This window comes from Peromyscus eremicus, chromosome 4, assembly GCF_949786415.1.
Source record: "Peromyscus eremicus chromosome 4, PerEre_H2_v1, whole genome shotgun sequence".
In the NCBI taxonomy this organism is placed as follows: domain Eukaryota; kingdom Metazoa; phylum Chordata; class Mammalia; order Rodentia; family Cricetidae; genus Peromyscus; species Peromyscus eremicus.
This window is the reverse complement of record NC_081419.1, coordinates 15,914,626-15,939,954: the sequence shown is the minus strand read 5'-3', so window position 1 is coordinate 15,939,954 and position 25,329 is coordinate 15,914,626. Positions and strand designations below refer to the sequence as shown.

The window sequence follows — 25,329 nt, the reverse complement described above, 5'->3', positions numbered from 1 at the left end:
CCTCTGTCACACCTAGCCATGAATGGTTTTGGCTTCTGGTGCTGCCTACTCTGAGAAGGGCCTGGGAAGGATGGAGTCATAGGATGGTGAATTAGTACCTTGTGAATTATCTCTTCTACCCAAAACAGAAAAATTTCCCCAGAAGCTGCTGGACAGGAAGTTTCAGGATTTAGGATTGAAAAGTGAATCCTTTTGGTACCAAATGCCTTCTGGAAAGGTCCAGTACCACTGAGGTCTAGCTAGCCAGTGATCATACGGGAAAGGCCTGGCTTTGCACCCTGTATATCGAGCACAGTCTGGGCAGCTGCTGTGTGCCGTGGGATATCAGAGACCCTTTGGGGAAACTCGGGGCTCACTGTGGACCCAATGTGTGCTGAGGGGGAATGCTGAAAAAGAGCTGTCATTTGAAGAGCTGTGGGGGGACCTATACACTTGGGAAAACATGAATTCACTGATCAAAAAGGTTTATCAGGGGCTTCAAGCTCTGAGCTGAGGGAGCTTACAAATAGTGTTAGGAAGACTAAGACCACTTTCACTGGGAGCAAAGTCAGATGTGATGAGGGTGTTTTCTAAATGCATTTAGAAATCAGGTGAACTAGCCAGAGAAACTTGGGATGATGGATGATAATCTTGGGACACTACATTTGAGGTCTGACCTCAGCCTCGCCATCTTTCAATTGGGACAGGATTGATGTCTTGGTGGTGCATAAGGGTTGAGTAAGAGCTGTGAATACTAGACACTGTAGAATGTCTGGGTTCTTTGCATGCTGCCCTTTGCATGGTGAGCTCGTGGGGCTGGTTTTCAGGGCCTCGGTCTCCTATACTGAGTTGGTTAATGAATGAATTCACCATCCCAAAAGTGCTATCTGGTTGGGCCTGTTTGGATTTCTGTTTAGGAATGAGCTGTCTGGTTCTAGGGATTCTTACCTATAGTTGTCAACTTTTTTGGCTTCCTTTTTTGGACTCTCTGTGTCTGTGTTCTCACAGCAGGCATATGTATGGAAGTCAGAGGACAACTTTTGCGAGTCAGTTCTCTCCTGCCACTGTGAGATCAGGGCATCTAAATCAGGTAGTCAGGCTTGTATAGTAAATGCCTTTACCCTCTGAGCCAACTCGCTGCTCCACACTTTAAAGCAATTGCTGTGTTCTGAGTTCCACTCCAGGTGTAGCCCAGAGCTGGGCCAGGACCACTCAGGATTAAGAGAGTCGTCCAGCATGCATGTGACATATAGCAGGCGAGCCTGCCCCACTGTGGCCTGACAGGACTCTCAGCAAATCAGCCAGATCAGTCATGTTTGGCCCTGGAGTGTCTCAGCTGATGCCATTTCCTCCCTTCCTCCAAAGTATGTGTGATAGCCACATCCCTGGCCCATCACTTCCCGCCTGCCTGGTGAGGAAACAGGGGTGAGACCGGAAGTGATTGGTGGGCTGAGGAGGGACCCAACACAATGTCATGTGTCTTCCGTCATCTGGCCCTGCTGCTGTTCCGTTGAGTCACTTGCCGTCTCGGGCTGGTCCCATCCTCCCCAGTAGGAGAGCCGAGGCTGTCCCAGGCCTGCCTGTGTACAGTGCCATGTCTGGCCTTCAAGGACATGAGGTTAGAAAAACAGGTGAGCTGGTCGGCAGTGGCGCACGCCTTTAATCCCAGCACTCGGGAGGCGGAGGCAGGCCTCTGTGAGTTCGAGGCCAGCCTGGGCTACAGTGTGAGTTCCAGGAAACGCGCAAAGCTACACAGAGAAACCCTGTCTCGAAAAAAAGAAAGAAAAAGAAAAGAAAGAAAGAAAAACAGGTGAAAAACTGCCTCACAACCTCACTTGTCATGGAACCTGTGGGGAGACGTCCAGGTACTGGAACACCTGAGTAGAGGCGGGGTGTTCCATGAAGGAAAGTGTCTCTGTGGGCAGCCCTGCCTCTGGCCAGCAGCCAACAGTTTTTCCATTGAAGGAATAATAATAATGCTAAAAGGAGAGAGACAGAGAGCAAGCTGTGACCTCAGCAGGAAGAGGGTGGGGTAGGGCAGACAGGAGAGCCCTGTTTCAAGGAGCTGAGCAGGGTGTAGATAACCAGGGCTGACTGCTGGGATCCCCAGAAGCTGGGTGGTAGAGGGGTCCCCGCAAAGTTTCATGGCCGGAGTCAAAGATGGAGGCTCTGCTGGGGAAGAAGATGGCTCTGGTGGCCCTCGCCTCTGGCCCCTGTGGGGGGGTTAGTACACATTGTGGTTTGACAGGGCCCGGAGGGCAGTGCCAGGCTGGGCTGAGGGGTTGAGCCGTATTGTGTGGGGAGGGATGTGCTTCATGTCTCATCTATAAATAGTGAGAGGATGTGGCTTTGCAGTCGAGTGGAGTCCACACATTGCTTTCCTCAAAAACGTGAAGGTAGCAGCACTCCTAGAGCTGGCCGGGGCTGCCGTGATCAGCCCCGGAAACGTGGTGGCAGTAGGCTGGGTTTTCCCTGAGGGCCTGGCCCACCCTGTGTGCTTCATCTCCAGTTTATAGGTGGGAAAAACTGAAGCTGAGGGTGAAGAGGTCGGGGGGTGGAGGACCCAAGGCCAGCTTGCATCAGCTTTCACCTTCATGTGCAGGCGTATCCAGAACTTTCCAGACCTTTCCCAGAGGCTGAGGGGGAATCATCACCAGCTTTAACGAGCGGCTGGCTTCAGGGCATCGTTGTGACTACATCAGGACGTGTCTGATCCCCCTTGTTTCCCAGGCAGGGCACACCCTGGCACCTGCTGGCTGGAAGACACAGACCAGCCGGTTGTGGTGAACTGTACTCCCGTCTCAGTTTCCCCCCTGTGCAGGAGAGGGCCCCAGAACTTCTTTCCTGCTGTATCTAGGCTGGGCTCAGGGATAACCTACGCGTAGAAGAGTGGCTGGTATAGGTAGCAGCACCTAGGACTGAAAAGTAGCCGTGTGGCAGGGCCAGTTCTGCAAGCTGGGGCATATTTTGGCCTCAGGCTGGGGACACCCCTACTGGAGAGGGGAGTGATTGTCAAGGTGGGAGGGCAGTGGATGTCTTTCTTGTGGCCTCACCCCACCCTGTCTTGCTGTCCCAGAGCCCAGGACTAATTTGGGAGACGGGGCTTTGGGGTGGTAGATTACACATTTTGTAAAATGCACCGTTTGAGCCACGGAAAGTGCGCACACTATGGCATGCTGAGTAGAGGCATAGATTGCACAACCCGCACACCTCTCCAGTTCCAGGCTCTTAATCACCCCAGCGGCAGCTGCCGGCCAGCCCCCCTCCCCTCCCTGGCTCCTACTGAGCTGCCCTCTGTCCAGGAGCCTTTGCTGTTGCGGTTCCTGTGAATGAAGTAACCCAGTCCGTGGCCATTGAGTGCTGCTTTCTGAGCATGGATGATGTCAGGGTCTCTCTGTGCCACCGTGGTGCCAGCTCAGCACTCCACTTAGGATAGATCCCAGCTTCTGGCACCATCAGGATGAGCCCCGTTCTGAGTCCTGACAAGTCCTTAAGGGGCCAGAATGTACATCTCTGGACCTGTGCTGCCACCTGGGACCGACTGTAGGGCTCCTTGAGTGGGGCCTGGTATGCTCCCATGGGAGTCAGTGATAATGACCTAGTGTGCCCAAGGCCCCACATTGCCCAGTGCCCATGGCAGACTCACAGCTGTCCTCATCTTGCCTTCCAATGGCCATCTAGCCTCTTGGCCTTTTCCAACCTAAAGGAAGATCTAGTGGAGCCTGTGTGCCCAGTGCAGGACGATGGAGGCAGTGGATTTTTGATGAGTGCTTAGTATGCTCTGGACCCCAGGATCTAGGGCAGGCAAGGCAGCCACCCTACCTAGGCACCCAGCTATGTGGAGATGGGAAACCAGGGAAGGTGGGCTGCTGGGGTCAGCCTTAGTCTCGAAAGGGTAAAGCTTGGGGAATACCATGTCTGAGTGTGCTAGGCTTTCCTTAGCTTTGGGTGAGGCGCACACAGGGTGGCATCTATGGTAGCCTGGAGGGGTCTACAGGCAAGGGAGCCTTAGCAGCAGGGGCAGTGTGTTGGCCCAGTAGGGAGGGAAGCTCTGACCCTGCCCTGCTTGGGCTTGGGCATTGAATTCCCCTCCACGGACAGGGAGCTTTGAGCAGACCTGCCAGTCAACTCACAGGCAGTGGCTGTTCCCTGGGAAGGAGAACCAAGCTCCGTGAGACACCTCAGACATAGAGGCTACCCCCTCACTTGCCCCTAGGGCTCAGAGGACTAGCACCCTAGCAAGCACAGGTGGAAGTCTGACCATCCAGACCTCTGAGTGTCCCCAGTGGAGGGACTAAGGGTGGTTGGGTGGACTTGGAATTTGGGGGCTGCTTTCTCAGTGTCCCTGAGACCTACAGGGTTCTAGGGTAGAAGCTTCTTCCCCAAGGACCTCACCTCTGGACCTTTTTGTTGCAGCTCTTCCCTGGAGCAGCTCTTGGGACAGAAGCGCTCTGGATAGGTGGCCCTCCCAGCTTTTCCCCTCCTTTTCCCTGTGCCACGGTCATTTACACTCTAGAGTGAATTAGCTAGGCTACTTCTCTTCTTCCTGTCCCACCCCTCTCCCCCCACCCCTCTCCCCCCAACCCCTCCCCCCATCCCACCCCCACCACGCTTTTAAAGCAGTTTCTTTGTATGGCACCCACCAGGTGAGATAGATCCACTTCTGAGGCACAGGTAGGGATGACTGTCACCAGCTGTGGAACAGGGCCAAATGCTGCTTCCAGCCTTGCCCCAACAGGCAGATAAGAGGAGCTGTCACTGGGCTTGTGTTGGCTTATCCTGTCACCTGGCTGGGTGTCCCCGGTGCGACTGAAGGGTTTAAAGTGCTTGTCCTTCTGAACTAAGTCAATGAGTCCCTTGTCATCTGTCGACACTGCTAATTTGCTGAACAAATTCTACCACAGGTAGCGCCAGAGGCCAGTCTGCCCCGAGTCCCAGCACGGGCCTGGGGAGGCAGGTCCTGCCGCCAACACTGTCAATCTTGTGTGAGCCGCTGTGCCCTGGGCCACTAGCTGAGGATTTGAGAGGTGGCTACATCTACCCCTCGAGAGTCCTTAGGCCTGAGCAGGGGACAAAGGACTGTCCTTCCAAGATGATACCCAGGCACTGAGGCCATAGTTTGACTCTGGGCCTCCTGCCTTAACACCACATGTGGGTCACCCTGTATGAATCACAGCCCAGCCACAGGGAGGCCAGGGAGCCGCAGGCAGCATGGAGGCCACTGACTTTCCTAGAGAAACATCTGTGTTTAATCAAGTTCAGGAAGAAAGCTGGGCAGCAGCCCGCTCCCTGGAGCAGGTTTTCCCACGGCCCAGAATCACGCGTGCGTGACCGTGTGTGTGTGTGTGTGTGTGTGTGTGTGTGTGTGTGTGTGTGTGTGTTGTAGTTGTTTATGTGTGTGCTCGTGTGTGTGAGGGTGCATGGGAGTGGGAAGAGACAAAGCTGACAGTGGCTTTCTTTCCTCACCATGCTCCACCTTCGTTTCTAGTAATAGGGTCTCTCACTGAGCCTGAAGCTCATCGATTCAGCTAGACAGCCGGCCGTTGGTCTTCAGGGAGCCCTCCTCCTGTCTTCTCTCCTCGGAAGGCTGGGGCTACAGGAACGTGCCAACACACCCAAATTTTTACCTGGGTTCTGGGGATTTGAACCTAGGTTCTGTGCTTGCACAGCAGGTGCTTTGCCTATTGAGTCAATATTTTGTGTGTTCATGTATGTGTGTGTGTGTAGTTGGCATGTGTATGGAGGCCAGAGGTCAACACTGGGTGTCCTCTGTTGCTCTCCATCTTAGTTTTTATATCAGGGTCACTCATAGGACCTGGAGCTCACTGATTCCGCTAGACTGGTTGGCCCACGAGTCCTGAGGATCCTCTTGTCTCTACCTTACCAGTGCTAGGATTACAAACGTGTGCCACCATTCCTGGCTTATGTGGGTGCTGAGGATTGACCTTAGGTCCTCATGCTTGATCAGCAAACACTTTACTGATGGAGCCAGTGCCCCAGCGTCCTCACTTGAAAAGTACATTTACAGCTGGAGATCTTGCCGTGTAGTGCCCCCTAATGTAGATTCTGGCTCCATAGGCCAGATCCCAGAGAGACCCCAGGGGAAGCTGCTCACACTGGGACCCCAACTTGCCCTCTCCAGCCTCCCAGGGCCATTGCTCTGCACAAGGAGGACTGTGGGTGGTAAAGCTGGAAAGATCACCCAGGTCTGACGAGCAGCCGCTTGGGCCTCGGGCTCGGGGACCTGCCTCCCACCATTTCCTCTCAGTTTCGGTTCTTAGTGAGCGGAAACAGCACAGTTACTGGAAATGAGAGGTTTGGGGGGGAAAGTGGGGCTTCCAGTGTTTGTGCTCTGCTGAGGTGGCTGGAGTAAGGGCAGATGCTGCCTCTGTGCTTGACCCTCTCTGCTCCATGGACCTCTGTTTCTTGTCTGGGCCTGGATGATCATGGCTTTTAGGGGTTGGTCCTGTGATGTGGGGCTTTCCTCCCTTACTTCCTCTTCTAGGGGTCAGATGAGGGTGACCTCAACTCTGTCTCAGAACCTGATAGTCGAGACCAGGTGGGGCTGTGTCGCAGGGACTGTGATACGACAGGTCAGGCCGTGGCTGCATCCTATCTCCGTGGCCCAGAGTCTGGCCCAGTCTGTGGTGTTGGCAGCTGGGCTAAGCTAGGCGGTCTAGTCAGATGGACTGGGGCAGGCCTGGGGCCAGCTGGGTAGCCCTAGGTTTCTCAGACCTGGCTCACAGTTTTCAGAACCCACTGTGCAGGCAGATTCCCCCGCCTCCCATGTAGCTGGCTCTCCTCTTCTAGCACCCTGTTCCATTAGCCTCTGCCTGGCCAAAGCTCAGATCGAGGATGTTTCCTTCAGAGTTGGGGCTGCAACTACAACCTCACACTTCCTCTTCATATGACAGGACCCATCTCCTTGGGGTGAGTGGAGAATCCTATGGGGCTACTGATGCTAAAGGTGCTGGCTGGCCTTACTGCTGGTGTATTGGGCTTCATTTGTCTTTGGGGTCTCACTTTGAGCCTCCCCCCCCCCAGGTGGCAGAAAGTGCCTGGTTGACCTTGGGTGGCTCTGACTTAATGGGACATGTTCTTTTTGGGTTTTTTTTTTTGTTTGTTTGTTTTTGTTTTTCGAGACAGGGTTTCTCTGTGTAGCTTTGCGCCTTTTCCTGGAACTCACTCGGTAGCCCAGGCTGGCCTCGAACTCACAGAGATCCGCCTGGCTCTGCCTCCCGAGTGCTGGGATTAAAGGCGTGCGCCACCACCGCCCGGCTTCTTTTTGTTTTTTACTCAGCCCCAGCTAAGGCTTTGGGAGGTCACAGGGATGTCAGTGAATTGATGCTTGAGAACAAGCCAGGCGGGCTGGAGAGATAGCTCAGCCGTTAAAGGCTAGGCTCACAACCAAAAATATTAGAGAAGAGGCCAGGCATGGTATATCAGTGTCCACAGGGGCAGAGAGTCCAGAACCTGCAAGCCCAAAGCTTGCCCTAGACCATCTGGCCTGGGACACCCTGGATCCCATACAGATCCCTCCCCAGAGCGCCTGCTCTCTCCTGGACCCCTTCTAGAGCAGGGTACACTCAATGGGCTCTCCCTGTCTTCTGGAATTTACTGTGTCCTGAGGCAGAGTGAGAGTTTCTCATGGATGGCTGGTACACTGTGAGACATTTTGTGACCAGGATTGGGATGAGGCCTAGCTGTCTGCTGGGGTGTGAGGACCTCCCCGGTGGGGGAGGTCTTTCTTGTTGGAAAACATTTGGCTGGGGTGGGAGCTGCTGAGTTTTTGAAGGGTGGGGATGACCTCTGGGGCCCCCACCGAAGCTGCAGTCTGCGTTTCAGCCAGTCATCCAAAGGATTCACTGAAGGCGGGTTTCCTGGGAGCCCCTAGAAGAATGCAGCCAAGGTCTGTCTCTCTTTGTCTGCCCAGCAGCCGGTGGCTGTGCCCCAGTGGGTAGCTGGACATGGGCTTCACTGACACATCTTCAGTGCCCACAGTTGGGAAGGATGGCCACAGGGATGGCATCAGGTGACCCTTCTACTAGGAGGGTCTTGAGGGGTCTGGGGAAGCTAGGGGTTTTGAGGTTTCCCTTGCAGTGGCAAGTGCCTGTCAGTGCCCGGGTGTCTCACTAAGAACCCTGCCCCCTTCCTAGGGGTTTTGTTGTAGCCAAACTCCTACCTTGTGCTTTGTCCTTTCTTTCTGGGAGATCCAGGTGATCAGGCCACAATCTAGACTGAGAGATGAGCAGCTTGGGACACAGGGGCACCTCTCCCTCTTTCCCAAGAAGCCTCTGCTACTGTGCCCTGCCTACGACTGTTCTCTGAGCCAAGGCTGGTCCAGCATGGATGGCAGGAATTTAGTACTATAGAATCTGGGGTGTGTGTGCAGAGCCTGCTAAGCTTTTGTCTTCCCGTCTGTAAAATGGGCCCAGCCTCACCTCTAGGACTGTATGTAGTAAGGGTCTAGTGAGATGAAGCTTCTAGCATCCAAAGACCAGTTTAGTCAGGAAGGAGTATGTCCTCTCTTTAGGACCTGGGGAGGAAAACAGAGTAGCCCCTGGGCAGCCCCCGCCCCCCCACCATCTTTACATTTACTTGGAGAAGCAGAGATGGGCAGCTGCCATACTGCTTTTGGATTTGGCATAGAGTTCAGTGTTGGGCGGTTGGCTTCATGTCGCTCTGGATGAAGCTCTTCCCTTTGCTTAGCCTGAGCAGCTGAAGGTGCAGGGCTGAGCTCCATCCTGCACAGACCAGAGAGGCCTGTAGTTGTTTGTCTCTGGCCATCCCTAGTCTTCCTTGCTTCTGCTACACACACAGAGGCTTGTCCCTGTGCGTTCCCAGGACCACTCAGAATGGCTGGCGGGCATTATGGAGTGCCAAAGGAAGACAAATTCTTAGCCTTGCCTGAAACTTGGGGCTCTCTGTGTTTTGGGAAGATCAAGCAGGAAACTGTCCCCATGGAGGCAAGAGCTTAAGCAGGTGTTTTTCACACCCTAGCAGTGACCTCTGCTTCCTGGTGACCCCAGTTTGCTAGGTGATGCTTTCACCAATGGTGGAAGGGGCAGATTGGGTGGGATCTCCCACCCCTGCTCCCATGGGTCACCACTTCCCACAGACCAACTCCAGGAAATTATTTGATTGCCCCTCCCCCAGAGCCTTTTGGTCCTCTCACAGGGGCCTTCACAGGCAGCGGCCAGGGACATTGTTTTCCCTGCAGTGGGAAAGGTGGCCTCCCTGGAGGGCAGGTTCCGACCTCAGCTGTCTCCCACACAAAGGGCTTCCCTGAGCCAGGCCAGGAAGCGGGTGCTTTTCCTGAGCTTCCTTTTCCAGCATATTTTAAACCACCCAAGGATGCAACTGTGGGGAAAGATTTGAAGACAGAAGAGCTGAGTGTGCTACAGTGGTTCTTTGGGCTGGAAAGCCTGGACCCTGGCTTCCATCCTGGCTGACACCTCTACCCACCTGTAGACAGGTTCCACCTGCCCCAGCTGTGACTCACTTCCCTCTCTTGTCCACCACAGCCTGAGCAGCCGCTGATGTTTGGTGCAGGAGAGTCTACCCACCCACAGCCCTCACCATCCTCTTTTGGCTGCTGTGGGAGCCAGTGAAGCCGAGGCTTCAGGGACTGGGAGGAGACCGCAGTTCGGTTATTCCTGCCTGCCATCCCTGCTGGGACAGGTGTAGCCACCGGTGCTGGCTGGAAGTAGCAGTGTTGTGCTGTTCCCACTGGGAGCAAGGCTCTCGGTGCCCTGGGCTACATGGGTACCCACATGCTTGTATACCTCATCCAGCCAGGATAGAGAAGGAAACTTGGGTGTGGGTATGAAGGCAAGAGACCATGAGGTTGAAGGGGGCTGTTCCCACCCCTGTGTTCTAAATGATTTTCAGATAAGTGTTCAGGTCCAGGCGGGTTTGATAGGAAGCTAGGATCTTGTATGCTCTTTGCCTGGGGGACTGTGGGGAAGTGAAGGGATGGGGCTGTGGTTTGTAGGGGGTCTCCTGTCTTTTGGACTTTGAATGGACTGCTTCTGAACCAGGGAGAACACTGGAGAGTCAGCAGGTCACTGAGCCACTGCTCAGCCTTCTGTGAGTGCTTTCCTTCTTCAAGGGACTTGGGGGGCTTGGATTGGCCTCTGCTCAGGGAAGGGCTGAGGTTCCAGAACCTCTCTCTGACAAGGATGGGGCTGGGATTGTCGACCCTTTGAAAACCCTACAGGGTGGGCTGTTTGAGTGAGAGGTAGCCCTGGTTTGGACCCATTGTGGGAAGGTTGGGTAGCAGGCAGCCAGCTTTATTGTGTTTTAGCTAAACAGAACAAAGTTAGGCTTGGGGAGGGATCTGCATTTCTACATTGAACCATCCCTGAGGTACAAAGCACGGCCACCACTTGTTGAATGGGAGCTCGCAGAACAAGGGTCTCAGCTGTACTTGGGTAGCTCTAGACACAGGTAGAGAAGATTAAAGGGTGGATGAGGACAGGGGCTCCCCCCACCACCATCACCCGATGCCAGACACTCTCAGTGTTGGGGGGACTGAGGTATGCAATAATGCACTGAGTGGAGAGGCCAGCCTCTGCTTGTGTTGTGGATCATAGATCTGGTGTGTACTCTGGGCCCAGGGGGTCAGATGCCTTGCTGCAGGCTCCTGGCCCCAGAGAAGAATAAGCAGGGATCTTGTTGCTCCGATAGGGGCCTGTGGTGCCTTCCAGTTCTCAGATGGGTGTTCTTACCTGCCCCCCCTTCAACATCCCTTATGCACGTGCGTGTGCGCACACACACACACACACACACACACACACACACACACACGGGGGGGGGGGGACTCTCTTGTGAAACTGAGGCTAAACTGAGTGTTTCATCTCACTGTGTAGCAGCTGAAGCAGAGCTGGGAGGGTCCCACAAGCCCCACCCCCTTCTGGAAGTGCTTTCTCTCATTTGTTCTCATTTCTGGGAAACCAATGAAGGACCCCCAGCCATCTCAGCTCTAGCAGACCCTCTACTTCTTTCCCCATCCCTGCTTGACCATAAACCCATCCTGGGCAGAAGCTAAGAAACTCCCTCCACAGTCCCTCTAACCCCTCCTCATTTTGGGGTGGAGGAGCTGTCATCTGTCCCCTGGGGGCGGCAGATGGCCATGTAGTTTGGAAAGGAAAACAGCACAATTTAGAATTAGTCCCGGGTGAGAGGCCACAGCAACATCTGCCTCCGGATGCTTTGGGGAGTCACATTTCTATGGAGTAGCGCTGCCAGGGAGGAGGCAGCACAGTGGAAATACTGAAGCCGCCGCCGCCGCCGCCGCAGTTGTGGGATGACGGGCACAGGGGCCATTTGTACTCCGCTGCATCTGCGGAAGCCCGCCCCCTTCCTGGGGCCCCAGCCTGCCCGCCACTCACCTGCAGCCAGCCACAGTGGGACAGGTCACACCTCAGGCCTCGGAGGAGAATGTGGCGTAGAAAAGGCAAAGTGGAGAAGTAGGTGCCCTAAGGAGACCTCAAGAAGGAAGTAAGGAGAGGGTGCACCTGCCGTGGCCAGGTTCCCACTGCGGGAAGCCTTGAGTGCCGGAGCACAGGCGGTTCTCATCTTGTTGACGGTTCAGGCTCCTGTCCTGAGGAAGTCCCACCTTTCAGTCCTGGAAAGGTCCTTCTGCTGCCCGAAGACATCCTGGGTCACTCAGGGAGGCTGTGGTCTGGTGCTTAGGGACTCCTCCAGTGAGTGAGGCCACTGTTGGGTGCAGCCTCCCATGCAGGGCTTAGGCGCCTCTTCGTTACTCACATCCACCTGTCGGTGTTGAGGACCAAATGGCCTCTGATGCTGGGGATTGTGGCCATGGCTGTAGCCCAGCTGTGGCCTCAAGGTCCCTTCTACTGCCTTAGGGACATCTAAATGCCGTGAGGAGAGACTGTGGCTAGGTGGTACAGAGGTCAGACAGGTAGGGCACAGACAGAGGAAAAGGGCCTTTGAGCTACCCCTCTCCCCAGCTGCCCCTGAGCCAGACCCTGCCACCTGGCTCCAGGCATCTGAGGGATGGTCCCATCCAGGTAGCCCTGCCGGTCTTCCAGCTGTGGTATGTTGGTGATGGATGGTGGCCTCACCCTTGTAGGCCCAGCCAGGCAACATGCCTGCGCTGTGGTGTCCCCAAGCCCAGGGTGGCAGTGGGGTGGACAATAGGCCTTCTCAGCCACCACATTCCCCCACGGAGGAGCTTCCCTGGCCACCGGCTTCCCAGCTCCTGCCCCACCCGCTGGGGTTGGCGTCTGGCCGCGCCCTGCAGGAGCAGCTGTCCCCTCCACAGACGCACCTGCTCTCTGCTGCCCTTTGTCCACACTGCCGGCGCCTGATTTATTGGCCATATTTTCCCCCTTGCTGGTCCAGCAGAACACAGCCGCGCTGGCAAGTGTACATCCCGTTTAGGCGGGTTCCCCCAGCCCTCCCATTGTGGTTCCTATTCAGGGTGCTATAGGGAACGCAGCCCATGCTGGAGGGGAAGAGGAGTGTGAGCAGGTCCAGAGCCTTTGGCTACATTCAGTACCTTTCTTTACCTTAAGAAACCTAACAGGGTTGCTTAAGGGCTGGATACCCAGAATGGCATTGGGCTTGCCCTATTTTTCCACCCAGGGAAATTTTCCCGCCTCTTGGAGCCTTGTTCTCACTGGCCAAGAGCTCCCCCCACTCCCCTAGTCTGCAGGGATGGGTGGATGGCAGCTCCATTTGGCTTTGAAGATGAAGCTCCCTCTGTCCCTCAACACCCCCTCCCCCGCGGCTTCACCAGTGGCTGGGAAAGAAAAAAAAACCTTTTCTCCAAGTGGGCCGAGGCCAACTCTGCCCGACAAAGGGGCATTGATCCAGAGAGGAGGGCTGCTTCTAGGGGCCAGCCTCAGCCTGCAGATCCCAGGCTCCCAGCGGCCTCTCCAGCCGATTGGTAACTGGATCCATGAGTAACTAAGGCAGTGTCTACCTCCTAACCTCCCCAAGTATGGCTCTGCCAGAGCCTAGGTGCCCCAGAGAAGCAGGTGTGGATCTCAGTGGCTGGTCACACTGGTGGGGAGTTGCCCTTCAAGGATACCCCAAGCAGGAGGAACCAGATGCCACCCCCACCCCCACCCCCCACACCGATCTGCACACTCCCCATGCTGTGCAGGAGCCATTGCAAAGGCTTGAGTTAACTCCCCGGGGGAGAGGGGGATGATTTGTTTTCTTTAAGCCAGTTGGTTTGAGACTTTTGGCTTCTGGCAACAGATGGTCACCGGAGTGGCCATTTTGTGTCCTCCATACCCAAGCCATGGACACAGATGAAAGGCTTCAGAGAGGACAGATGCCTCCCAGTACTTCTGCTGAGATACCTGACCCCAGGCCCCAAGCTGCCTCCAGCAGCTCTCAGTGGGGAGGCCTCTCCTGGGGCCACTCTCACACAGAGGTTTGGTTATAAATAGCAGTTCAGAAGCAAGTGGAGACAGCAGGCTGGCATTGGAAGTGGGGATTGAGGCAGGTTATAGCCTCGGCTTTGGGTGCTTGGGAATCAAGGGACAGTCTCTATCCCGGTGGGCAGGCTCTGGAAAGAGCAGGATGGCTGTCGGCAGGGGCTGTGTCTGCCCAGAACCTGGCTGTGACCCTGCCGTGGGGCTGCTTTGTCAGCCAGCACGTTCTGCCTCAGAGCCTTTGCCTCTGGGAAGAGCTTGGCTTGGCTGCTCCCAGAGCCCTCTCTGGGAGTGTGGGGCCTGGAGGTGGGGCAGGAGCGGGCTCAGGGAATTTATGGCCCAGGCTGTGGGAGCTAGGCAGGCAGGTGGCTGAGGAGGCTCCTGTGAGTGGGGCAGTGGTGGACCTTGAGCCTGTCCCTTCAGGGAACCAGTGAGTCTAGGCGTGAAGCCGGAACCCCCACCTGTATGGAGATGGGGCAGGCTCTCAGCCCACCAAGTGCCCCCAAAGAGCTGAGGAGGCCTAGCCTCCCTTCACTGCATCGTGTCCTCAGAGAACGGTGCTGCGGCCGCCGCTGCTGGATGAGCGGTACAGACAACTTGTGTCTGGAAATTTAATTTGTCCCCTGAGGGGGTGCCATTGCTGCCAGGGGTATGAGATGAGGGACCTGCGTCTGGGAGCTGAGCTGTAGAGAGCGGGCACCAGCCTGCATCCTGGCATAGCCCCCTTGCTACGGGGCAGGAACTGAATAGAAAGAAAGCACATACACTCTCCAGTCTGCTCTGCTTCCCGCGTTTACTGTGCTATTGATGTTTGAAGGTCGAAGGAACCGTGAACTCTTTTATTACCCAGATGATGCATATTCATGACAGAAGCTGAGAGAGAAAAGCAGATCAGCCTCCCAAATGAGAGTTTCACAGAGTGCCCCCACCCACCCCCAGGGGCTCTGCCGGGCCTGCAGGGGCCCCTTCTCCATGGCTCACTGCAAGTCAAGACTCATGGGTTTGAAATCTGCCTGGTTTGAAATTCAAGCTGGTCTTGTCTCTAGCCTGGCCCCAATTAACAGTTATTATTTCTTTTTATTGAGGTGAAGTTCACTTATATGTGAAAGTAACCGCTTTAAAGTGAGCGCCTCCGAGGCACTGGCGCGTTTCATCATCTCAGGAACCTCTGCCCACCAAGCAGCCACTGCACCTTCTGTTCTAGAACCTGATTCCAGTTGCACCTGCTGCCCAGGGCGGGAATAGCTGTAGCCATGGCAGAAAGGAGGGCTGGGGAGCTAACTGCCCTGTATGTATGTCTGTCAACAGCTGCAGCGGGGCCTTCGTGGGCCAACGGTGCCAGGACCCCAATCCGTGCCTGAGCACACCCTGCAAGAATGCTGGAACATGCCATGTTGTGGACCGCGGTGGTACTGTGGACTATGCCTGCAGCTGCCCCCTAGGTTTCTCTGGGCCCCTCTGCCTGACACCTCTGGACAATGCCTGCCTAGCCAACCCCTGCCGCAACGGAGGCACCTGTGACCTGCTCACCCTTACAGAATACAAGTGCCGCTGCCCCCCAGGATGGTCAGGTAAGCGCTGTAAGAAGGCTGTGAGCTTCATGGCTGGGACCTTTCTAGTAGCCCTAAAGTCCATGTTGACTTGAGATACTCTGGTATGCCAAACTTTCTCCTGGCTCCGAGATAAGCAGGGATCTACTCTCCAGAAAAATCTTGGAGTCCACCCCTGAACTATCTGATTTTTGGCTGCACTGTTCCCGGGCCCCAAACCCTCCCTGTAGAATTATGTGAGCAAAGCGGGAGTCCTCATGCAGCCCCGGCCTCGCCCTCTCCCTGCCAGGATGCTTTAAGCTGCCATTGGTTACATATGTGGGGTCCAGGAGACAGCTAGGTACAAATTTTAGGCTACCCATTCTGTCTCAGTCCTCTGTGTGCAGAAAGATGTCCACATTTTGCAGCAGGTACTGAGAATCATCCCAGGTTGGTTGCCTCCGCGATGTCCAAAGCTGCCATGGGCTCATAGGGAAGCCCTGGCTACAGCTGACCCTCTTGCCCCCCCCCCCCTTCCAGGAAAGTCATGTCAGCAAGCCGACCCATGTGCCTCCAACCCCTGTGCCAATGGTGGCCAGTGCCTGCCCTTTGAGTCTTCGTACATCTGTGGCTGCCCTTCCGGCTTCCACGGCCCCACCTGCAGGCAGGACGTCAACGAGTGCAGCCAGAACCCGGGGCTGTGCCTCCACGGAGGCACCTGCCACAACGAGGTCGGCTCCTACCGCTGTGCCTGCCGTGCCACCCATACCGGTCCCCGCTGTGAAGCGCCCTACGTGCCCTGCAACCCCTCACCCTGCCAGAACGGGGGCACCTGCCGCCCTACGGGGGACACCACCCACGAGTGCGCCTGCCTGCCAGGTAGGTCCCGTCTCGACGTGCTGGCCTCTAGCTGGACGTCCATGGGTGTGTTGCCGTCAAGCCAGAGGGGTGCAGGAAAGGGAGGATACCCTTTGTGGAGGGAACACAAGAGGAAGTTTAGAGAAGGCCGGCAGCGGAGAGCCTGGCAGACAGGGCATGCTTCTTAGGAGCCGGTGCCCATGCAGGGAGCCTCAGGCGTAGTGGAAGGGCAGGTCAGGATAGAGGTACCAGAAGTCAGGTGACACTCTCAATGGCACCACACACTTCAGGCCCCACTGGTCCATTTCTGTCTTGGCCGTCTGCTGAGATCCGTCGGGGGGCGGGGGGGGGTACATGAGCCCCAAGCCTTCTTTCTGCTAAGGGTGTCTTCTCTTGGTGCTCCCTTCATCCTGGAACTCCCCTGATCCTGGCCGCCTGACGCCCTGTCTATACCCTGAGCCTCTTAGGGCTGGGGGCAGCCTACCTTTACAAATGCTCGTGAGCTGCCTGGCATCTACATGTGCGTCTCAGTATGTCAGACAAGCACCCTGTCATGGGCAGTCCCTGGGGTTTCCCCTGTCTCGGGGGATGGAAGATGGGTAGGTAGGGCCTTGAGGACCTTAGGGGCGGGAGCTGTTCATTACTTCCTTAGCAGTGTTCTTCCCTCTGAGCTGGCTGTCTCTGCACGCGCGCGTGCACGTGGGGGGTGGGGGGGTGGGAGGGCCTGCAGGCAAAGCTCTAGTCCTTTCTGCTGCCTCTCTGAGGATGGTAACTCAGAGATTTGAGACTTCATCTCAGCCACAGACCAGGCAGTTGGGAGAAAGGAAGAGTGGGCTCAGGAAATAGGAATAAGTTTGGTTGCTGGGGGTAACCTCAGGCCACCCCACCCCCCCTTGCAACCCTGGGGCCCCCTACTCCCTGAAAAAGGGAAGTTCCCTTCTGCCTGGAGCTTGCAGAGCTAGCCTAAAGACTCTGCGTGCAGACATTGGCTTGTGCATTTCCTGAAAGTCATTGGGCAAGCTCGGAGGTAACAGACAGCTGCCTACACATTCTGTGGCCAGCTAGGCTTTCTTGAGGGCTGGGACAGAACCTGCATGCTCAATAGGCCCCAGAGCTGTGAGTTCAGATCCTTCTTGGTGGCCACATCAGACCTCAGGCATTAGAACCTGTGTTGAGAGGCTGTGCTGGTGGTTCTGTCACGTGGGCTAGGAGAAAGTGGCTTTGTCCAAGGGCTTGTGCATGGAGCTGGCGCCAATTCACCTTAGGCAGGGTGGGGTGGGTCAACTTAGGGTGCTGGGAGGTGGGCAGGAGGGAAGGAAGGGCTGGATGGGGTCCACTTACCATAACTGGTGGGTCTCAGATGCTGATGTGTAATGGCTGGGTCACCCCTAAAAACGGGACACTCAGTACTTTTTGTAGAGACTGTTTCAGAGTAGGGAGAAGTGAGAATTATTTACCCAAGTTGTTGTTGAAAGGACTCACTCAGGGCTCAGTTATACCCACCATTTGGGCTCTCAGGTAGCCCTGTACCAGGTCCCCTGAGGGACATGGGACATAAGGAGATAGAAGGCACTAAGGTCAGGACAGAACTCAGCTCTGCGAGCTCTGACTAGGAATTGAAGTGACTCTGGCTCCTGTGTACCTTGCTGAGCCCCACCTGGCTCCCTCATGCTCTCACAGGGCCCATTTCCCTGGAGGATGCTATATAGGCAGAGGAGGCTCCAGCCAGGCTGCACGTGGGACTTCCGTTTTCTTGTCCTCTCCCCCAGTGAGAACTTTCTGCAGCGCTCAGGGCGCCTCCAGGCTCAGTTCTAGCCTGGAAACTTGCCCTGTGTTAGAATAAAGCTCTGCACAGGCAGGGAGACATGGTATTTGGTCTTGCTGACCCCTAGGTGGGCTCTAGGCTCCAAATTGGTTCTTCCCCCATCCAGACATGCGTTTGTTCTACGCTTTGGCTTTTCCCAGACTCCAGCTTTTTTGCTGTGATGCAAGCTGGTGGGGTGGAGGGGGAGTCTTTGAGAAGGAGCCAAACAGGTGGGTTCTCCCAGGGCAGGAGGGGTTCAAAGGCATCCCCAGAGAGGGTGTTAATTAGTAACTGGCTGCAGGTTTGGCTCTTGCCAGACTCGCCTTTCTGGGTTGATCATTGAACTGGCGGGAGTTGAGGACATTAATAGCTAACTGGCTGCTGAGGAGGCTCTCATGAAGGCCACGCTGCGGGCCACACCTCGGGGCCCAGCCTCAGGCTAGATGAGCTGCATTAGCCTGTGGGGGAGAGACAGGTGCCCTGGCCGTGCTCCAAGGAAAAGGGCTCACGGGTCCTGATTCGGCAGGCCTGCCTGGGTCCCACCACTCTGGTTTCCAACACAGTGCTCCCGAGTCCCAGTTTTAGTTCCAGCCATTTTAGGTACCCATGGCTTCCCCACTGGTTTAGTGTAGCGAACCTTGGTGTGCAGTCACCAGAAACTCTGTGAGTAGTTTTGTGGCAGAACCTTCTAGAACACTGTGTTCCTGGATCCCTGCCTCTTTAGCTAGCCCTTTACACAGCAGCTTTCTAGAGAGGAGCTGTCACCTGTGGACACAGGAGCAGGGAGGCCGCTGAGGAGCAGATAGATGCCTTGTCCCAAGCGGCGGGACATTGCAGGCCCAGCCAGAAACTTAAGACACTGGAGCTAGGCAGGTCTCCTCAGCAGGCCCCTAAGGTCAGGTTGACCTGCTGGCCCCTGTCCCATAGGCTTTGCTGGCCAGAACTGTGAAGAAAATGTGGATGACTGTCCAGGAAACAATTGCAAGAACGGGGGTGCCTGTGTGGATGGCGTGAATACCTATAATTGCCGCTGCCCACCGGAGTGGACAGGTAGGTACACGGGACTCCCGTGGGGCAGTCTTCTACTAGCTAAAATGCATACGACGGAGTGGTAGGGAGGTCTGAGCTCTGTTCCATGCTGGGGAAGCCCAGGCTGGGAGACCTAGGGTGGCCCAGGAGACTGGTGGCATGGGGCAGCCTGGGCCTCCACTCGGAGTCAGCACAGCTCAGCATCAGCTGGTTCTTGTGGGCTATTAGCACTCATCCAGAATCAGGACCCAGCACTGAGCCAGGCAGGAGTCTAGCATTCTGGGCAAGCTACCCAGGGATGAATACAAGGCTGTCCTCAGGGGGCTCACTGGTTAATGATAAACTAGGTCAGCCATGAGATGATAGCCCTTGGGGCTGGAGAATGCACAAGACAGCTAGGAAGACTTCCTGGAGCGAGTGGCTTATAGCCCCACAGCCTAGGGCAGGGAGCTCAGCGCGTGGCAGCAGCTCCTGAGGTTGATGGTCCTGTGGCCCTTGCAGGTCAGTACTGCACAGAGGATGTGGATGAGTGTCAGCTCATGCCCAACGCCTGCCAGAATGGTGGAACCTGCCACAATACCCATGGTGGCTACAACTGTGTGTGCGTCAATGGCTGGACTGGCGAGGACTGCAGTGAGAACATTGATGACTGTGCCAGCGCTGCCTGTTTCCAGGGTGCCACCTGCCATGACCGCGTGGCCTCCTTCTACTGCGAGTGTCCACACGGGCGCACGGGTGAGTGAGTGCGGGAGTCCCCCAGGAGAAGGCGAGCTTGGTGGGCTCACCGTCCCTGGCTGCACACGCCTGGGGCACTGTGAGTGAGGTGGCAGGGACCAGCTTTGCTCAGACATAGCTACAGGGCCGGGCATATGAGTCGCAGTTGGTAGAGTGCCTGCCTAGCATGCACAGGGCCCTGGATTCAACTCCCAGTGTCATGTAAACTATGTGGGTAGTGGCACATGCCTGCCAATCTAACACTCAGGGAACAGTGGATCAAGAGTTCAAGTCTTGTTTAGCTAAAAAGCAAACTTGAGTCCAGCCAGGAATATGTGAGAGACCCTGTCTCAGAAAAGCAAAAACAAAACAAAAAAAAAAAACAAACAAACAAAAAAAAAAAAAACAAAAAACAAAGCAACAGCAACAAAAACAGATAAAGCTGCAGCTCTTTGGCACCTCCAGCAATGACCAGGTGGGCCTTACTGGACAGAGAGGCATACTGGTGACAAGCCACTGGCAGTGATCCGGGCATTGTACGATGCTTGAGCAGGTCGCAGAGATTCATTTCAGGGTCCTGGGTGAGGATGGCCCACCTGCAGCCGCCAGTCATTCCCAGGGTGGAGAAAAGCAATGCCCACTCACCACAGCTGTCCTGTCTAGGTCTGCTGTGCCACCTCAACGATGCATGCATCAGCAACCCTTGCAACGAGGGTTCCAACTGCGACACCAATCCTGTCAACGGCAAGGCCATCTGCACTTGCCCCTCTGGGTACACGGGGCCAGCCTGCAGCCAGGACGTGGATGAATGTGCTCTAGGTAGGTGTAGATGCAATGGCAAGGCCGCAGGAACATCCTGGCTTGTCACTCGGGGGTTGTGACCTGTCCTGGAGAACCACCAGTTTGGTGGCACGGGCTGGGGCATTGCAGGTGATCTGGAGGCCGGAAGGCCAGATCAGCCCTCATCTGTGCCTCCCTCACCAGGTGCCAACCCCTGTGAGCACGCGGGCAAGTGCCTCAACACACTGGGCTCCTTTGAGTGCCAGTGTCTGCAGGGCTACACAGGGCCCCGCTGTGAGATTGATGTCAATGAGTGCATCTCCAACCCGTGTCAGAATGATGCCACCTGCCTGGACCAGATTGGGGAGTTCCAGTGTATATGTATGCCGGGTATGTTTATGCCGCCTCCCACCTTGGGGGCTGCCAAGAGCAGGGAGCGGGAGACTGAGTCAAGGCTGGATAGCTTCGAGTAAGACTTCAGTCAAGGTTGGCAGCATCTGGGAAACTAAGGCTAGGTTAACAGGACAAAGCAGAGAATGTGCCCCGAGTTGGGCAGATAGACCCAGGGTAGATATAGACATGAACTCCTGTGGGCTGGCATACCAGGGCTGTGTGAGGGAGAGTCATTTCTGCCCCAGGTCTTCAGTTGAAGGGCTCTAGTAGGGCCTACTTTACTATCCTCAGTCTCTCTATCTCCCGTCCACAGGTTATGAGGGCGTGTACTGTGAGGTCAACACGGACGAGTGCGCCAGCAGCCCCTGCCTGCACAATGGCCACTGTGTGGACAAGATCAACGAGTTCCTGTGTCAGTGCCCCAAAGGTGAGGCCACCTACTTACCGCAGGACCTGTGTCCTCTTGATCTCTTCCCAGACGACTTTGCCTTGTGAGTTGACCAGGATGTTTTCAGGCCTTCCTCAGAGGTGAAGCCCACGCTGAGATGTGGGGAGCCCGGCACAGAAAACCTTTACTAAAGGAGGGAAGGATGACAGGAGCTGCAGTGCCCCCGAGATGGGAGGGTCCACCTGCCTGCCCCCCCATGTCCCCTTCTTGATAGTCATGGGGAGTGAGGACATAGTGTGGGGGTCTGACCTATAGGGCTGGAAAGGACTTGAAGGAACTGAGGAAGGGACGGAGGGGCCTTGGGAAGGTGTCTCGCCAGCCCCAGGGCTGGACCAGGCCTTGGGCCTTCTGAGATGTAAATCAGCCATCCTAGACATGGTTGAGCCAGGGGAGCCCCATTCACAGCCTAGTGAAGCTGTAACCATAGCAACCAGAGGTGGTTTGGGGAAAAAGGACCCTCTGTTGGGCCAGGGAGGCAGCCACTGAGCAGTTCTGAACAAGGAGCTTTGATCAGAGGGGCAGGGTGTAAGGGCAGAATACAAGGGGTGGGTAGAAGCCTGGAGGTCAGCTGCACCTCGGGCTGAAGCACCCTGTTGGGAGCCCATGTGGGCAGGCATTCAACTAACTCTAGGGTTTATGGGTAGCAACCAAGGGGCTAGGGTACAGTCCGATGTGACCATCTCCTCTTCCTTGGCCACAGGCTTCAGCGGGCACCTGTGCCAGTATGATGTGGATGAGTGTGCCAGCACACCTTGTAAGAATGGTGCCAAGTGCCTGGATGGGCCCAACACCTACACCTGCGTGTGCTCAGAAGGTACAAGAGGCGGTGCAGGATCTGGGGGAGGGGACACTTGGGGCTGGATGGTGGGAAGAGGACAGGAGACTGGGGAGGCCTTAGTCTGGGGCCTTCCAATCTCAAGATCAGGAACTCAGCTCAGTTTTGACTCCAGGCAGGAGTAATGAGACTATCCCAGGGCATGTGACACCTCCCCATCCATCAGTGACCCGGCGGTGTCCCTGGGCCTGCTCAGTGATTTCCCAGTGGGTGGCCTGCTGAGTGTTGAGGGAGTAACTGGCTCTGAAGCTCACCTGTGCCTACCGTTCCTGTGATCTAGGTTACACAGGGACCCACTGTGAGGTGGACATTGATGAATGTGACCCTGACCCCTGTCACTATGGTTCCTGCAAGGATGGTGTGGCCACCTTTACCTGCCTCTGCCAGCCGGGCTACACAGGCCATCACTGTGAAACCAACATTAATGAATGCCACAGCCAGCCTTGCCGCCACGGGGGCACCTGCCAGGACCGTGACAACGCCTACCTCTGCTTATGCCTCAAGGGAACCACAGGTGACTGGCCAGAGCTGGCCCTGGGTGGAAAAGGGCAAGGCTAGGCTTGGAAGCCGACCACATGTCACTCTGACCCTAGGACCCAACTGTGAGATCAACTTGGATGACTGTGCCAGCAACCCCTGCGACTCGGGCACGTGTCTGGACAAGATTGACGGCTACGAGTGTGCCTGTGAGCCAGGCTACACAGGTGAATGGCTAACATCAGAGGTCAAGGTTAACCTTAGAGTCGTTACATGAGTCAGGTCTGGGAGGGACTCCGGGGTTAGCAGGGGTCCAAGGGCTGGATGACACAGGCCGGGTCCCCACTACCCAGCTCTTGGGCTGCCAACCAGGGGAGGTGTGAGAAAGACTGGGTGGCCTCCACATGCCTTCTGTCGCCTGTGAGTGTCAGCCCTGGCCATGTTAGATCTGATGGCCCAGTAGGCTGTGATGGGGTGGCCTGAGCTCTGAGCCAGGCTTTTGGGCATGTGTTCTGCCTCTGACCCTTAGATCTGATCAGATCCTCAGCTTCTCTGGGCCCCAGGGGTCTGGTTAACCAGAGGGACAGTGGTACCCTCTGTGCCAGAGATACCCTGGGAGGACAGCAGAAGAGAATGGGCTGAAGAATGGCTCAGTGGGTAAAGTGTTGGCCTAGCATGCATGAAGCCCTGGGTTCGATTCCACAACCACATAAACCACATGCAGTGGCATGTGTTTGTAACCCTAGCACTTTGACGTTGGAAGCAAGAGATCAGAAGTTCAGGTCGTTCTCAGCTACTTAGTGAGTTTGTAGCCAGACTGGAATACGTGAAACCCTGAAGCTACTGGCACTACAGTCACGTGGCTCATGGCTACATAAAGCAGTTTACCAGAGCTCAGAATTTCACAGATTCGCGTGGGGAAACTGAGGCCCAGAAAGGCCTAGCTCCGGGAGGAATGGGCTCTGGGTGGCAGACCTGGTATCTGAGTCCCTCCCCACCCACAGGGAGCATGTGCAACGTGAACATTGATGAGTGTGCAGGCAGCCCCTGCCACAATGGGGGTACCTGTGAGGATGGCATCGCGGGCTTCACCTGCCGCTGCCCCGAGGGCTACCATGACCCCACGTGCCTGTCCGAGGTCAACGAATGCAACAGTAACCCCTGCATCCACGGGGCTTGCCGGGATGGTCTCAACGGGTACGGCGGGCTGGCCTGGGCGGTATCAGCTACAAGCCTGGGGCAGACAGGCTGGGTGGATGGGTGCTCCTTGTGAGACCAGTGGTCCTGAGGTTGGTCCCAGCACCTTCCCAGTATCCCTGGGCTGTGTCTTCATTGGCCAGCATCAGCTCAAGATACAGGCCTCAAGTACCCTAAATACACTGTGGCAGCTGAAGCCATCTTCTGATACTTGTGATAAGGACAGCAGCCCTTTGTTAGATGTGGGGGTTGTGGGGGACACGGACAAACGGACTATTAAAGTCTTTATTAAAGTTTTACACAGAAGGTCAGTAAATTGCCAAGTCCACATTGTCCCAGTCTGGAACTCTTGCATGGTTTTGGGCAAGGTGGGGTACCTCCAGCCCACCTTAAAAGAGTATCCCAGTAGATAGTGTGTCTAGCAGGAGGGCTCTGAGCCCAGACTGCAGCACAGTCCTCTGTGTAGGTACAAATGTGACTGTGCCCCTGGGTGGAGCGGCACAAACTGTGACATCAACAACAACGAGTGTGAGTCGAACCCTTGTGTCAATGGTGGCACCTGTAAAGACATGACCAGTGGCTACGTGTGCACCTGCCGAGAAGGCTTCAGTGGTGAGTGCGGTGGGTGGCACAGCAGAATGGGTCCTCCCTGGTGGCCTGGGGCTGGCAATACAGACCACAGCATCCTCTGCTTGGTCCACCTGAATACAGGAGCTGCCAGTGTCTGTCGGGCTGGGCCTCTGCCTCTCCAGAGCAATGCGTAAGGGAGAGGTGCAGCCGACCCACTCTTGCTCCTCTTACAGGCCCTAACTGCCAGACCAATATCAATGAGTGTGCCTCCAACCCCTGCCTGAACCAGGGGACCTGCATCGATGATGTCGCCGGGTACAAGTGCAACTGTCCTCTGCCCTACACAGGTACAAGCAGCCAAGGGGTATAATGGGCTCTGGTAGCTAGTGGGCCTGAGAGTGTGTGGGATCACCAGGCATTCTAGAAGGTTCTGCTCCTTTCTGAAAGCCTTAGGTCCTGTAGCAATTGGGCCTGGGCCTGGGGATAGAGTCACCAGATGAGCAAACATAGAGGATGCCTGGGAGGAAGTCCCAGGGCGTGTGTGTCCGGGTGTTTATCTGGCAGGCTTGGAGTGAGATGAGCACCAGACTCCTCCAGAGAAAGCCCAGGGCGCTGATGGACTGTGCATGGATCAGTGTCCACTTTGCCTGTGCCTGGCTGAGGGGCCTGGCTGCCCTCCTCTGCCGGCTGGGCCTGAGATTCCTTTGATGGCAGCTTCTTTGTGTGAGGAGACAAGGAGCCCTCTGTTCGGATGAACAGAAGCAGCTCCTGCCATGGGCACTGCCTGAGGAATGGCGAGAAGTGGACCCCCTGCAGGAGAGATGAGCAGAGCATTGAACATAAAAGCCATGGCCACATAGCCCCCCAACCCTGTCAGCTCCTGATACTGCCACTGGATACTGGTGGCTTCATGCTGCTGCTGCTGCTGCTGCTGCTGCTGCTGCTGCCGCTGCCGCTGCTGGGCTCTGGACATCCCAAGTGGGTCTGTGAAGATGGAGGGTCCCTGCTAGTGTTCCTATGATGCCTGGCAGCTGGGGACCAGGATGCTGTTTTTTTGTTTTGTTTTGTTTAGGGGTTAAGGTTGGGGTTGTTTTTTAATTTTTTTATTTTATTTTTTTTAACAAAAGTTAAAGGGCCTGGATTTTGTCTCCTGTGTTGGTCAGTGAGGAAACTGTCAGCAGCTGGGCGCACCCCATGTCCCTCCTGGTCTTGTTGCTATCGGGGCTGGCGGGAGGAGTCAAGCCATGCTGACCTGCTTCCTGCTGGCCTGCTTCCTGCTTCCCTTTGCACAATTGTCGGAA

The 25,329-nt window shown here is 55.8% G+C and overlaps 1 protein-coding gene across 1 annotated transcript in view; it reads left to right on the top strand.

Annotated features, from left to right (window-relative positions):
• Notch1 (notch receptor 1) overlaps positions 1–25,329 on the top strand; it is a 45,591-nt gene that overhangs the window by 3,904 nt on the left and 16,358 nt on the right. The window contains exons 3-15 of the mRNA XM_059258813.1: positions 14,703–14,965; positions 15,464–15,802; positions 18,513–18,635; positions 19,116–19,349; positions 19,992–20,147; positions 20,313–20,498; positions 20,815–20,928; positions 21,650–21,763; positions 22,065–22,298; positions 22,378–22,488; positions 23,266–23,458; positions 23,925–24,070; positions 24,262–24,375. Coding sequence (XP_059114796.1) covers positions 14,703–14,965; positions 15,464–15,802; positions 18,513–18,635; positions 19,116–19,349; positions 19,992–20,147; positions 20,313–20,498; positions 20,815–20,928; positions 21,650–21,763; positions 22,065–22,298; positions 22,378–22,488; positions 23,266–23,458; positions 23,925–24,070; positions 24,262–24,375 — 2,327 coding nt within the window. The remainder of the gene's footprint in view (positions 1–14,702; positions 14,966–15,463; positions 15,803–18,512; positions 18,636–19,115; positions 19,350–19,991; positions 20,148–20,312; positions 20,499–20,814; positions 20,929–21,649; positions 21,764–22,064; positions 22,299–22,377; positions 22,489–23,265; positions 23,459–23,924; positions 24,071–24,261; positions 24,376–25,329) is intronic.